The 15890-nt window shown below is 40.4% G+C and overlaps 1 protein-coding gene across 8 annotated transcripts in view; it reads left to right on the forward strand.

Annotated features, from left to right (window-relative positions):
- FAM13A (family with sequence similarity 13 member A) overlaps window positions 1-15890 on the forward strand; it is a 113400-nt gene that overhangs the window by 65153 nt on the left and 32357 nt on the right. For 6 of the 8 annotated variants that reach the window (XM_072334062.1, XM_072334064.1, XM_072334063.1 and 3 more), the window contains 4 exons: window positions 2267-2308; window positions 10460-10504; window positions 12453-12632; window positions 15481-15667. In XM_072334062.1, the coding sequence (XP_072190163.1) occupies window positions 2267-2308; window positions 10460-10504; window positions 12453-12632; window positions 15481-15667 (454 nt within the window). The remainder of the gene's footprint in view (window positions 1-2266; window positions 2309-10459; window positions 10505-12452; window positions 12633-15480; window positions 15668-15890) is intronic. The other 2 variants (XM_072334066.1, XM_072334067.1) reach the window with 2 other exon arrangements.

The following is a 15890-nucleotide window of genomic DNA, read 5'->3' on the forward strand; positions in this document are numbered from 1 at the left end:
GCTGTAGCTTGCTCAAGCAGCTTAAGACAGGCTTGTGGTAGCTGTAGCATGGCTTTCAGCAGCAACTGTGCTTTCGGTGGTCTCAGGGAGCTGCTGAAAACCATTCGGTCAATGTTGCGTTAGAGAGGCCTTGCAAACTTAGGCAGACTGCCCCAATTTCGGAAGCTACTTCTCTTCTTTCCACTCTACGGCATTCTGTGTTATCCTTGAGGCTTTTCTCAAGGCTTCCAGCAGGTTGCCAGTGTGACGTGCTATCACAGTGAATGGGAGTGTCTTTTCTTTAGATGCCTCTGTCTATGTACAAATCTATGGCACAGTGGGGAGTCAAGCAACACAGCAGAAACCCCTGTGATTTCTCTGTTGTGCTGGCTAGCTCACGCTTTTCGCTCTTTCTGCCTTCCTGGCCTTTCTGATCCCTTGCATCCTGCCACCTCCCATCCCCTGGGATAGATTTAGCATTCATATTTGTGAATCTGTTATAACATTGGCTGGATTTGAAATGAGCCGTGGTGAAATCTGCCCCTGGCTATATTCACTGTGAGAGCACAGTGCTTACCTGGCTCTAGGCCAGTTTCAGCTCATCTTGCTTAGACAGCTTCCTCCTGACTCAGTGGAAGCTGCAAAATGTGTGTGTGAGCATTTCATCTCCTAGCTACAAAACCCGTGGTGATGTTCCTTTGGCTTTTATTCTGTGCTTAGGGAAGCTTTTCTAGACTGATAAATAAAATGCTTTCAAAGTTGAGAGACTAGTGGACTCGGGCCATGTTCTCAACAAATATTCAGGTTTGATTGTCTTCAGATCTCTGTTGAAGTTGGTCAGAGTTTCAGGACAGTCAATGCCCCCAAGTGACTTGAGTGCAAAGCTGAGTTCATCTTACCCAGAGCATTCTTGAATATTCTTTCATCCTCTGAATAAACTGAAAAGCAGTAAAAATCCCTAGACTTCTCTGTCAGTTTGAGTGGCCAACTTACTCGTGGTAAACTGCTGGTAACTGGTGTAGTCTCAGGCTTCTGAAACAGTGGGAAACCAGTAGGGGAATGCGTGATTCACAGAGCCTGTGAAATGTTATCCTTTCTGCTTTTGTTTAAAGTAATTTATATAGCTTCCCATTTTTTTACTTTCTCTGAAACTTACTCTGCTCTTCACCAGACCCAATTAAAAAGCCTTTGGGGACAAATCAACCTCAGCGGCATTTCCTGTGTGCTTGGAGGAAAGCAAGATTTCTAATTGAATGAGATACAAGGGCTAAATGCCTGCAAGTCCAACTGTTTGTTTGGTGAAGTTTATATTTGAATCCCTTCTTAAAGTGGAAAGTCTAACGTTGCCTCAAATGATCATCAGGCCACTCCACACTGAAGCCTTTGCACTCCAGCAACTTGTCCTTACCCTTTTGCTAGCATAGGCACATGCAGCTGCCTAGTGAGCTGAGTTAGGGAGTTACCTATCTGCAGGCTGAATGAGCCATGCACAGAGTAGTCCCTTCAGATGGACCAGATGGACACTGAAGCGGTTTTGTATGGTTGTTTTTTTTGTTTTGTTTTGTTTTTGTTTTTTGTTTTGTTTTGTTTTTGTTAGGGAAGCTCCATAGCAGCCAGTGACAGCTCTTGATCTCAAGCCAAGAGGTGCTTCCTCAGGTCCTCAAGGAACATACGTTTCTCTTGAATTCTGTTGAATTTGATACAGACTTACCTTGATACAGTCAGACCAGCCTTTCAGTTGTTTCACAGCTCTGCAGCCAAGCCACATTTGAGCATCATCAAATCAGTTTTCAACAGGAAAAAGGAAACCAGGGAGTTCTTAGCTGTATGCGTACAGACATAACTATTTCTTTGATCCCTAATATGTCATTTATTTATTTTTTTTTTTCCCTTAATTTTAATTCAGCAGGTTGTTTAATTCTGGAACAACAGGCAGCAAAAGGCTTGGGTGGTTCTGCAGGCAGAAATACTTTACTGTTACTATGGGAATAGTCCTTGCACGCCTGTAGAGCTGAAATGACTCCTGACCATCTAGCAGTGGGTCTGTTATATGTTTGTGAACACTGAGAAATGAATGTAGTTCTCAAGATTCAAATAATTTAACTTAAAGCAGTCTTCCACAAGTACAGCTACCGGACCAAGTAGATGTAAATGTTACCTCTGTAATCGATGCTCTGTTTCACTTTTATTATCACTTTTTCAGAGTGAATGTCTTGCTGTAAATGAGCTGCAAATACAAAAGAGAGCAGTGTACTAACTTAACAAATTTTTGTTTGTTTGTTTTTAGCTCCCAAGAGGATGAGCGGCCTATGTCACCCTTCTATGTGAGGTATTTACTCAATTGTTTTAATTTATTTCTCTGGATAGGATTGACTTGTTACTAGGATTAAATACGGGGAGTGATGCCAGACAGTCTGAGCAGGCTGTAATCAAACTGTAGATCGATTGTTACGTTCGTAATTACTGCTCAGCTAGAGGGATGAATGACTCTTCAGAGAGTCCAAAAATTTCTGCAGACTGTATATTTAAAGATGAGGCTCAGATTTCAGTGCCAGTCTTGTAAATTCTTAATTAGAAGATGGACTTTGGCTTCCTGTTTTCTTCATTTCATAATATAGTTGTATTTACAACAAGCTTACAGTCTGTAGGCATGAGAGATTCTTGCCATGAGCTTTGAAGAACTGACATCATGTGCTGTTCAGAAAGAAACCAGGAACCAGATGGTGAGTCAGCAGCCCATACAGCAACTGTTCTTCTGATGTAGCCCAGCCAGCATGGAAAAGCTGGGACTGCCTCAGTCCACAGTTCTGCCTTCCTGGAGGGAATGCAGCCAGCCTGCATTCAAACAAATAGAGTTTCTTGTTTTGCCAACTACAGGGCAAAGTCACTGCCTGTAAAAGTGGACTAATTCTGTTGACATCAGTGAAAGTTTGCTCTGCTTACTTCAGTAGCAGGCTCAAATCCAGTGCTTTCATTTATACTGAGGGAAAGTCCAGGAGCCAGGGCAATTAACAGTAAAGGGATGCAGAGGAAGAAGGGCCAGATATTGTAATTGGTTTCTTTGATCTCTGTGGAGCTGAGACAAATAAAAAGAAATCCCTGTGGTGCTTTTTATGTGAGCAGTGAGATTTGGAATTCTTACAGTGATTTCTTGTTAATTGTCTTGCATGTATTCCTCTTTATCATCATAGGCTGGATTCTCTCTGAGAGATTTTTTTTCTAATATAAGCCATAGAAAATGCACAAAGCAAGATCAGGGAAGGAGCAGCATACTTTGCAACATGAGGCTTCAGGATAAGCTTGCATCTTTTGTAGCACTGCTGAGATACAATTGCTTGTAAATAACGCTAACAGCTTGTAGGTCTTGGTTGTATTTATCACATGTTAAAAATGTGTGCTCTGGAGGTCAGCTGCCAAATGCAGTCAATCTGGCAGGAGAGCTAGCAGTGCCTGGGCCATTTATGCTACTTTAACAGTGGAGAATTTGAGTGCGTGATTTATTTGTTTCTTTACTTATGTGTTTATTTCAGTTTTGAATGTTAGTTTTTAAATGACCTCTCTGAATGTCTGCTTTATCTGTCTGATGATCGAATGTATTTATTACTGACAGTCATACTTACCAAGTTCGAAATACTAAGTAATCCTTCAAGTGAATCATGATTGTGTAGAGGGAGTTAGGCCACTAGCCTGTTCATACAGTAGTTTTCGTAGAGGTAATTTTGCAACAAGTTAATCAGATGGGAACAAGAGCTCTTTATATTTCAGACACTGCAGAGTGCTTGGCTTTTGCCAGACTCAAGGAGGATTATGTCTTCTAGTTGATGAGTTTTGCTAGCTCCAAACCAGAGACTTTATCCCATACAATGCAGTACTGTATCATGTCAGTTAGCAATGGGGATGTTTCCCTTGATGTTGTTTTTATGTGTACCGCCAATACTTAACTTATCTTCTAGTCAGAATTGTCGGAATGCCACCAGTACATGATTTTTAAAAATTTCCCTGACTTAGGATTCTGAATTGGTCTTTTGGTGTTGTGTTTTCTCTTTAGACATTGGGATGTCATGACCAAGAGTTGAACTAATTATCACTGTTGCTCTATAGGAAAGAAAGTAATCATTAAAGCTACAAAGGTGGTAGATGAGGCAAAACATGATGCAAGTTTAACGAGAACTATGGTAAAGTACCATGAAATATGAGACCCTAAGGATCAATAAGGAAAGAAGGAAGCCTATATGTATTTTGTGAGGAGAGAAAGGAGATCGCTTGTAGAAATGGTGGTGGATTTTTTTTTATTCTATAGCCACTGGTGTAAAAGAATGGAGTTATACGTGGAGAAGTAGGGATGTCTTTCTACAAGGCTGACATGAGGCTTCATGGAGTTTCACTTATACATACTTTAAAGGCATTAGGTTTGTGAAGATCCTTAGGGAAGTAAGCAAGCCTGTTACAAAATGAGAAAAAAAAAAAAAAAAAAAAAAAAAAGATTAGGGGAGACTTATGTACCATAAGAAATTAACTAGAGTGCGTGTATTTCATCTGGGTTTTAGATAGAGGGGAAGGCAGATTTGTTAAATAGCAAAATCTGCTGTGATAAAAAATTAATTGAATTGCTCAGTGAATAAATTGAGGTACATTATTAGAAATTTTGTAGTTGAATCCCTCTCTTGTTAGGTGTTTGGAGGATGAGGAGAGTTTGATCAGTTTTTGAGATGGAGTTCTGTGGTTTGAATCCATTCAGTTGCTGGTGAGCAGGGCTGTCCTTTCCTTTTCTGTATTCCCTGGTAAGACTGTTTACTCAACTATATTTAGTACTAGGCAAGGAGATTTCTGCACTGCTGAAACAGGAGGAAAACCTTGGTGGATGATTGATTGTTCTAGGGAGTCATGCCTGAAGGGCATTTATGTTCCAAAAGCTTTTGTAATTAAACCTTGTGGAAAAGGGAGTTGAGATATTTATATGAGGAGTGCTATGGATTTTTTAATTCCATTATATGAATGGGAATGTGAGTAATTATACTGAAATGAAACAGTATGCAGTTTCATGTAATTAAACAGCATCTGGCAAAGGCAATTCCCCATTAGCACACTTTTGCTCAACATGTGCAATGAGTTTTAAAAGACAGGGAATCTACAGATGTGCTTTATGCTGGAATATCTGCCTTAGATTTGATGTGAGTCATATAGATGCTTTCAGAGCAATTTCCTAATGAGTACATCCTGAGGTAAGGCAGAGTCATATTAAAGGAGAAAAAGGAAAAAGCTTTGAAGTGTGGGAGCATCCTTGTTAATATGCAGAGTCTTAAACCAAAATCGTGATGAGAGCTGATATCACAAGCAAGGTCAAAATTGCATTAGATACCCTTGAGTTCAGGGCAAGATGTTGGGCAGTTTCACCTGTTAATGCACTTCATTTCTCTAAGTACTAATATCCTGTTGGAACTATTTCATACAGCTGTTTACCTCTTAACAGTTGTTACATAAGGCAACTCATTTTACATAATACGTGTCAAGCATTCCTAGTATTTCAGGTATGATGTTTTACTGAATTTGCTGTCATCTACATCTAGCTAGTCAGAAGGCTGCTTGGCTTTCTACTGAACACTTCCTTATCGGTGGGACATGCATTAAGAGTTCCTAAAGTCAACAGCAGTGTGGGACTCTTTTACCAATGGTTATGTTATGGGATGTGTGCTATAGTCCTTCATCATACAACTACTGGCTGAAAATAGATAGGAGGCTGCTCTTGCTCTCATCCAGTTACTGTGTGGATCTCAGACCCAGGGACCCCTGTCATTTAGTGGATCTGTGGGAAACTGGGAGTCCTGATTTCATACCATGAATCAGGAAGACTATCTCACTGAGAACCCTATATGTTCAGAGGAAGGAGGTGATCTGTTCCAGTTTGAATCAGAAGCCAAATATGGAGGCTGTGGATACCCCATGGAGGAACATCAGTGTTGTCTGGAGAGGATCGTGCATAGACATAGCTGTCTAAATTTGAAGAGGTGGTTTGGGTAGCATATCTGAATACTCTTCAGTGCTGTCTCTGCTTCAAACAGTAGGTGTCAGCGTGCATCCAGCCTGAAGTACAATGCCAGTGAGCATGAAAACAGCAGTACTGAACTAAACAAGGCAGTTACTTTTCTTGGGATTAGTTTTCTGCATAGTAAGGAAATAATGTAAAATATAATGTACCACATTTAAAGGGAAGATTATTGGATCTGAGCTTGCAAAAGTGTAAAGATACTAAGAAACACTGAAAGCACATTTTCTGTTTGATGGGATTTCCCAATAATTTAGAGCACATCTCTTTATTTTACATCTCATTATTTTCACACTTTCATGCCAACACAATCCTTCTCTTTGAGGATGAAATGGTTGCCTTAAGATGGATCCTGTGTGGGTCAGCAACATTACATCTCACAGTACAACACTCATGGAAAATGAACCATTCTTAGACAGTAGTAGTAACTGTGGAAAAAAGTAATTTCCTGGGTCATGTGCTGGAACTCTGTATTAGGGAGGATTTCAGAAGTTTCCTATCTGAAATGTTAAAGGAATTTAAATAAATATTGTCTACTTTGCTGGAATGGCAAAATATTCATTTGTTTTATGGCTGTTATAAGAATTTCTTATTGTTAGGCTTGGTTTTTTAAAAGCAAAATGAAAAGTATTTTTACTTTCCAAACAAAAGCAAATGGATCATAAATGTCAGCAGCGGGTGGCCTTTGTTTCAGATTGCAAGTACAGCTTATGATTTAGGCAGTTCGATATGTCCAGCAATTAATTTATTCACTTCATAACTGAAAACCCCATCTGGGAAAATGCTGTGCCAGTAAGTCAGTTTGTTCTGGTTGATTCATACTGTGCTATTTTAATACATGAATGCTGATAGGATTTGCTCAATAGCACCTTGAGTAGAAAAACAGGAGAGGGGTCTTGATATCCAATTCAGTTATTTGTTTGCTGTAACAAGATACCCAATACAGACCAAAGCAGATTGCAGTTATTGCATAACATAATTCTCCAGTGCATATCTTTAAGTCTACAGTTACTAGCTGGGGTGGCAGAGATTTAATGCCAGCCTGAAGCTGGCAGAAAACACAGCTTTTCATGTTCTTGAGATTGAAATGGAATGAAAGAAGAGGCCATAAAGGAAGGATTTACTTTGCATGTGAAGCAAGACGTAATCCAGGAGGGTCACCTGAATGTGTGGGAGTAGTAAAAGACCTTAGTAAACAAGCTAAAAAGCACTGAGAAGTGCCAAAGGTCGGACTTCCTGAAAGGAAGAGCGTGAGGGTAGCAAGAATCCAAGAGTTTGTAGCATTTTTTTTTACTGGCTCTCTGAAAGTAAAAATCCCCAGCACTGGAAGTCTTTCCTGCTACTTCATGTTACAGGCAGTAGAAGAACCGTTAGTTCATGTCAACAGTCACTATTACTCAGCATGTTCTGCAACAGGTGCATAATTTAATAAATATAATCTAGCTGTGGAGATGTTTGGCCCTATCCATCAGTGAAATGGAGCAAACAAGAGGAGAAAATAATTACCCAAAGCAGGACATGTTTTCTCATTGTCCAGATGATTTCATGAACAAAGCAGTCCATCTGAGGCAGCTCCCAGCACAATAGGGCATGCCAAAAGGGCTCTTCTGGACATGGCTTTCTTCGCCTGTTCTGTGAAGCATAAATCTAATGATGGACTGACTTTTTGCCACCCAGGAAGTTTAGCAAATGCCTCAGGATGCATTCCACATGCCTGGTTTCTTCTCTGAGCTGTGAAACCTATAGAGAACCATGCCTTTCCCTGTGCGAGCCAACATGCTCAAGCACATCTACCTCCATCACCAGGCATACAAGAATATGAAAACCTCTGTATAAGTCTTTCCTCTCTCTTATTTTAAGTGAAAGTCTTTGCTATTAAAAATAAAAATTAAAAATAAAAATAAAAATAAAAAGTTTGGCTCAGAGTAAATAAACCAATTTAGCAGTGCATTTTTGCTAAAATTCAAAATGAAACAGGGAAAGTTATAGGTTGTGAAATTTAGATCATCTGGAAAAACTCTGATTTAAATTAAATCTCCATATGAGAGAGAGAGAGAGAGAATGAGAGCTTTAAATATCATAGGTCTAAGATCAAAGTCACATTCAGCAAATAAGGAAGCACCTTCCTCTATACGAGAGGTTTAATAAGAGAAGAGTGTGGTAACTTCACTTGCTGTCATTTTCTAAGCTGGCCTGCAACTATGTATGCACTTCCTTTGTATTTATGAGTAGTTTGAAAATCACCATATTACTGGCTCTCTGACAGAATATAGTTTGAATATTGTTCTTCTAAATACCACAAAGCAATTGTTATGCAGATATGTGTCATTATGAATTAGGAAGCATAATGTATTTAAAACTAAATGGATGTTAGTAAAACATGTGGTAAACTGAAAATGTATTTGGAAATCACAAACATTTTTGACATTTTGTTCAGGTATTTTTTGGCAGCTTTATCATTTGATTCTTCTTCTTACTACTTTTTGTGTTAAGAAGGTCCCGATGTGAGTGGTTTGCTGATAGTGGCTGTTGGTTGGCCTTGAACATTGCACATGGGGTTAACAGAATGAACTCTCACTCTCATAGCAGTTCATTAGGTTTATGTGAAATAGGGCTTTGTGTTTTCACACACTGTTAACCCTGTTAGAAGTGGAAGGAAAAGCTATTTCCAGATATTTTCTGCCTTGTCTGATGGATTGCTATACCTACATCTTAGGAATGTTTTCAAAAGACTAGAATCCAAACAATCCAATCTTCCCTTCTCTTTACCACCTTCCTGACAGCAAAACAGAGAAAGAAGGTGTGATACAAAGAATACCCCACTCCAGTATGGATTGCATGTAAGCATTATAGAAAGTTGATACAGTATTAACTTACCCACATGTAGGAGCTGTAGCCATAAGATGAATTTCATATAAGAATATGGTATAGCCTTCTATACTAGCAGCTTACTTGTTAATCCATCTCTCCTGGAAAGCCAGATCTTAAGACATAGTTTCAGGCTCAGAAGAGACTAAGTAGTTTGTGTAAGTAAGCAGGAAAGCAAGGAGGATGCTTGAAATATGAACTTCAAATTGCAAAGTCGTGTAATAGTTGATAGTCAAAGTGTTGTATGTGAGAAGAGAAGGATCTTGCAATTCTTTTTTTCTATGTATAGTTTACATGTCTGAAATCGTAAATACAGCAGTTTAATACCTGTTTGTGAGTCTCCCATTCATGATCTCATTCAAATAACACAGCTACTCGGGTGTTGTGTAGGCAATGTGCAATCCACTGGGAAATACGTGACTGCTTTCATGCCATGCCTCAGCTCCAGGGAGCTGTGTCTGGACCAGAGGTCAGCACAGAGTGAGCAAGGCCTGGAGGGAATGAGTGTGCAGTCGGGGTATGCTGGTTCACCCAAACTGAGGTGGAGGCAGTGGCTCAGCGGAGGAGAGCAAAAGCACGTGTGTCCGGTTTGCAGCTTGGGGTTGTGGGTTTGTACTCAAGGGAAGCAGAAAGGAAGCCTCTGGTTAGTGAAGGGAAGTTGGCTGTTACTGGTTCTTCTGCACTGAAACAGTTTGTGAGAAACTCTTGGAGTCTGAAAGCAGTGAATGACCACTTTGGCAGAAAACACTTTGTCTTGTAACCTGTGCACGCTTTTCTGGAATTTATCAACCAGTCACACTACTAATTCTGCTGATACAGGGAGAAACCAAAATGAACCCTCTAGGCCTGTAACGTGTCTGACTGAACTTGGATCAGAGGGGTGATTAATGGTCACAGAGGGTCACGTGCCACCTTATCTGTAGAGCCGAGTCAGCACTGGAGCAGCAGTGGGATAGGACTTGGCTAAGCTGAGTCTGGCCCTGTGCTGAGGGAGGAGAGCAGAGGCAGCTGTGCGAGGTGGCACGTCAGCTTGTTCAGCAGCAAGGAGTGACACCTGGAGTTGTGTCAGCTCTTCTGAGCCTGGGCACAGCCTGAAAGGGAAAAGGAAAAGAAAGAGGCATGCATCTTATTTTTAAAAATGCAAACATCGGAGAGCTGCAGAACTATTTTGAAGTGAAAAGACTGTTTTCCTTTACTCCTCAATTAATAGTTAAAAGTTCTTCAATGTTAAGTTCTCTGTCATACTTTTTCAAGTCAGCCTCAAAAAGCAAGAACTTTTGTGATGAGATTAAAACAACCTGCTGCCACAGAAATCTTGCAAGAAAGCAAAGACTCTACAAAGTGTTGAAGCTGAAATCCTTTCCATTAGATGAAGGGCAAATGAGTTCTTGAGGCTATTGGCATTGTCAAAATGTGCCACGTCACTGGGAGCAAAAATTCCTGTAGGGAAAAACTTGTAGCATGTGCATGCCATCTCTAAATCTTTTCTTAGTGCTGCAAAGAACAAATGTTTTAAGGCATTATTGCACTTAGTAGATGTAACTTTCTCCTCTTTTTTATTTTACACAGCACCCACGTATCACAAGTCAGTAGTAACATTCCTGCTACAGGAGAGTAAGTGTCTCTTTTACTATTTTGTAGCTGTTTTGTTTTATTTTGTTTTGTTTAATATATTTAAAGTTTTTGAAGTATTGCTGGTTATTCTTTGATTTTTCCACAAGGGTTGTTCTTACACAAACAAAAAGGACTTTGTTTCCCAAACCTGAGCATCTGCAATGATATAAATCTCCTCCTCCTGAAAAATTCTCAGGTCCTTCTTTTTTTTCATTGCACTGTGCCTGTGATGTTTTGGTTAGGCAGATTCTGCATGTATAGAGATGCTATTTGTGCTGTCCTCATGCTCTTATTTGCACCCAGTCCTGTCTCAGCAAAGGACAGGACTTGAACTCTTTGCACTAATTCTAGTGCCAGTGAGAGCAGCAGAGCTGACAAGTTCTCACCCCTGCCGGAGGTTGGTGGGATTGTAGGACTGATTCTTGTCAATACATGACAAACAGACGTGCTCAAGTTGAACCATAAGATTTTTCTGCAATTGCTAAGACCTTTTGACTTTTTCAGGAAATGTAGTCTTGGTAGACTTAAGTCTGTAGCAGCTTAGCAACAGCTTTTGTAAATCCTCTGGAGAATCACAGAATCGTAGGGGTTGGAAGGGACCTCCAGAGATCATCGAGTCCAACCCCCCTGCCAAAGCAGGTTCCCTACACCAGGTCACACAGGTAGGCGTCCAGGCGGGTCTTGAATATCTCCAGAGAAGGAGACTCCACCACCTCCCTGGGCAGCCTGTTCCAGTGCTCCGTCACCCTCACCGTAAAGAAGTTCTTGCGCACATTTGTGCAGAACTTCCTATGCTCCAGTTTCTGGCCATTTCCCCTTGTCCTGTCTCCACACACTGCTGAAAAGAGTCTGGCCTCACTACTTTGCCCCCCACACCTCAGATATTTATAGACCTGGATCAGGTCCCCTGAAGAAGTCAGCCCAGGTGCAGATTCACATATTTACAACTATCAAGTTGAAAATTAACTTACATATTTTGCAAATAATATTTTTAATTATGGAAAAAGCGCTTGAAGTTATACAGGGAATTAGGTCAGGCATGCTTGAAAAACTTTTTCTTCAGCAGACTACTTAAAGCATCACAAGAAACATGGGTGGGGCAAGAAGGTATAGAAATGTGTTTCCTAAAGATGTTTAAAAAGTAAAAAGTGCCTTACTTAGATTTTGCCCATAAAAACTTCCTCTGGTTAAGGAAGGAAGGAAATATTATAAGGAAATGTGAGTGCCAAAATGAGGCAGATTTGGTTGTGTTGAAAGTTTGTGCAGCCTGACAATTTTAATTGATGGAACTGCAGAGGCTCCCCTGCTGTGGCTTGTGTGGAACCTCTCTTAGCGCCAGGGGGCATGATAGCAATCTCACACCAGAGTACTCTGAGAGTAGCTGCAGGTGTGTGCATTTGTGGCACAAGAACAATGCAAAAACAGCATGAGCTCGGTGCCAGATCTGTATTCAGTCACTGAGTGGAGTGTACAGTGAGGTGCTGTTAGCATGTTTTCATCCCCCTGTGAGACAGCATTGAATCACCTTGCAGATGACTTGCTGACTTACTGAGCTCTAATTGCACCATAGACTTATCAGTGTCATTGTGGTTGGGTGGCAAAAAAGTTCTTGTTAGAGCAAGGAATGTTAAAGTGGATGGTAAAAGTTAAACACCAGTGTTGATGGTTGCAGTAAAGCAGCTGTTTTACAGAAGGTTCAAAGAACCCTACAAATTTTCAAGGGCAAGGTAAATTGGAAAAGCTCAGCTTCACTGAAGGGCCTGAGCATCAAGATATGTGAAGATTTTGGCTTAGTTCTTTGCAGATGTCATGGGCCCTAGTGCATTTTATACTGCCTTGCCATCACAATAAAACATAACCCTCTGATGCTCATCCTTTATGTACTGTTGCAGAGCAGGAGCTCCAGAAACTATTTGAGCTCAATTGACCTTATTTTTCGGCTTGACAGGTATTTAGAGAAGACAATCCGCTCAGCCGTGGAGCAGCATCTCTTTGATGTTCATGGCTCAGGCGGCCAGAGTTCAGAGGACTCTGAATCGGGAACATCTTCAGCCTCTTCTAATGGGTCTGCCAGGCAGAGGAGGCGACAGCACAAAGAGCAGGAGGAAGCCCGGAGAAACAGAGACATGTACGATCCTGATTTCTTCGTTTTGGAAAGTATATCTGATTAAGTGTACCCTAGTTGTGTCCTCTATCTAGGCACTGCTTGGTAGTTCCTTTAAGAAATGCACTGGTCCTTGCCCTCTGTTCAAAGTACAGACTGCAGTGCCTGTGCAGAGCTTTGTTGCATCAGGGAGAGCTGAGAAATATGGAGTTTGTTAGAGGTAATTGAGTGGGCTAGAGCATGATAAGAAACCATCTATAGCAGTATAGTTATGTTCTTAATTAAAGTATCTTGAAATGTTTCATTTCAGTATTTATTGTTTCAGTGGAAATACCCAAGCAGTTGGCCCTAGAGCCAGTAAAAACCATTGCTTCTAAATGCTTTTCTGAATTCAGAATGGGACAAAGTTCTCCTTCTGTGTGTGTAGGCACAGCTTATGGTCAGGTCTATTAAAGAGCCCTAGGAGTTCATCTGAAAGTAGAAATGATCCTTCTGGTTAATCAGAACATAAGAATTTTTATCCACAGTTACCTTAAATGTTATTTAGTGGCAATTTTCATAAAATATCTATGAAAGAGTAAAAATAATACAATTGTTTTCCTCTTATCCTTCTATAGTTGTGACATGTATTGGGTGGTACAAACATGATATAAACTACCACAGCTTTAAAAAGTGCGTGTCCAAGACATAGATATTTTTGAGGAATTGTAACTGGAGATTTTGCAAGCACATAATCTAATCAGTGCTTACAGATATACCTAGCTTAAAACATTGTGCTAATTCTTCTGAAGACTGTATATTCTTGACTGTAGTATCGGATTGCTAGGACTTCAATTAGATTCTGAAATATAGATCTAGGTTGTTGTTTTTCTTGGATGCTGAATTCTCCAGATCATGTTGGATCTGCACCTTTCTTTACCAAACCACTTTTGCACAGAACCATAACCTTTAGTACCTCAGGTGAATACTGCAGCTATGTTATTTCCCAATATGTGGCAACACTGACAGAAGTCCATAGTTACAAAATAAAAAAGGTATTTCCATAGTGAATGAAAATGTGCTGTGAAGATGGACTGGGAAATGAGCACTTGCGAGTCACCTAAGTAGCTGGCAGCAGCTATGCAGTAGTTTTTCTTGTTTAGTAGCCCTGTTGACAGGCTTCACAGGTAAGTAGGTCAGAGACTGGCTAGTGTACGTGTTTGGAAGCATATAGTACTGCAGGGTTTTTTTCTACATTGTGTTACAGAGCGTTACAGAGCTGCCTAGAGCACTCAAGCCTATCTTGACGCAGTTGTTCACGTTCAGTTCCTAAAGCCCAAGCCAAGAATTTAACACATTGGAAGTTTTGAATGTTGGCTGGGTTTCAAATAATTTTCCCTGGTTCCTGTAGTTCTGAGTGCTGGCACTTCTGGGGGTGGATTATCAAAATTCAGAAATCCTTTCAAAACTACTCCCCACCCCTTTGGTTGCCAGTGACTTCATCTTCATGCCTTGTGATGGATCACAAGAGGATTTGTAATGTCACAAGATGGGACTGCAGAATTAATACAGTTAGGAAGAACATTCATCACAAAAATACATACATGCAGTTGCAGGCTTTGCAGACTGTGATTTCTACAGGCTTGCATGTATGTAATAAATCCATTCAGAATGTTGTAAAAACTTTCAGAGAGGCAAATGAACTATCTGAGAAGTTTTAATCCTATAATCTCTTTGTATCTCTCTTCCAGTAGCCAACCTTAGAGATGTGAGGTCTAGAAAATCACAGGAACTTTGTTGTTTGGTTTTAATTCTGAATACTTTGTCATGCTGGCACTGTCCAGATACTGCAGAGTAGCCATTTTCTTATCACACTATTGCAAGTCAAGAGAAATTCCGCTTCTGTCTGTGAAAGCAGGCTTTGGAGTTGCACAGCACTTTATAAGGCAGCTGCACATAAAGTAGCTAGCAAACATTCCAGCTTTTATGTCAAGTGTAAGTAGCTAGTCTTTAGCCTGGGCAGGATAGTATTAGTGAAGAATGGGATGCATTGTTTATCTTCTGTTGCCATACCATAGTTTATCTGTTACGTATGTGCCTTCACATTATTGCATAAAGTAGAAGACCACTAACAGGTTGTGAAGAAAAGTCTGCATGCTGAAGGACCCAGTGGGATAATTGTGCAGGGAAAGATAAGCTGTATGCCAAGCCCATGAAAAACGTACACAAACCCTGCAAGCGCAGAGAGCCCCAGCTAGTTTGTGACATGATGGACTTCAAGGTAGTTGTCCTATCACTTTCCAGCACAGCAGAAAAGTCCTCTCTCCCAGCTGTGTTGCTATTGCAGATATGCTTTCCCTTTTTTATTTTGCGTAATTTCCAAATAAGAATCAAGCATTTGACTAAAGCACCACTGTCCTGTTCTTGCATTTGAGAAAATGAGTAAGAGGGACGATTATACAGCGTCATGGACCAAAGGAGCTTCCTGCACCACAACTGTGAATCAGTTTTCTATATTAAAAGCATGCATCTCTAAGGAAAATATGTTGCATATTCTCTATAAAAGTACAACAGACAACTAGGAGTTAGACTAGCTTCCATCTGAAGCCAGTGGGATTCTCTGTGTTGGCTTTAGTCAGAAATGAATCAAGTGTTGACCCTGACAGCTTTCTCACCAGACGTCTGTACACCTGGCTTTCACTCCTCAGTAGGATTTAGTATTTCACAGTGTATGTTGTTTGCTGCAGTGGGAAGAACCAGAGATACTGGTTTCATAGGGCGTAGAAGATGTTGTCGGAACTGCACCAGTCAGCATAATACATTTCTGTATTGCTACCATAAATGTAGCGGGAGAGCATTTTAAACATTTTCTTAATGTCATTTTTTGTTTTAGGGAAGTCATCAACAAGGAGAACATTCCATCTGGTTTCAGCAGTCTCGAAGACTGTATTCTAACTACTCAAGAAGTAGAAAAATTACAAGACAGCAGCTCTGGATATCTTAATGAAAGGAATAAACCAAAACGGCAGAAATCCAGCACCAAACTTTCAGAGCTTAATGACAACCAGGATAGTCCTGTGGTAAGCTGGCATGCTGCACTATGTTGACACCTCGTATCAGGGTGGGAAGAAGTCTTTTTTTGTTTTTATTTCAGTGCACATCTGGTTCCTTCTGGTAGCTGCTTACTTAATACATGCATAAGTGTCTCTTTTTTATTATGGGGAATACTGATCTCGGCACTTGTAATCTCTTGCATCAAGAATCTATTTTTCCACTGTGATCATCTTACTCCACTGTAGTCAT

Source organism: Excalfactoria chinensis, chromosome 4 (genome assembly GCF_039878825.1).
Source record: "Excalfactoria chinensis isolate bCotChi1 chromosome 4, bCotChi1.hap2, whole genome shotgun sequence".
NCBI classification, from domain to species: domain Eukaryota; kingdom Metazoa; phylum Chordata; class Aves; order Galliformes; family Phasianidae; genus Excalfactoria; species Excalfactoria chinensis.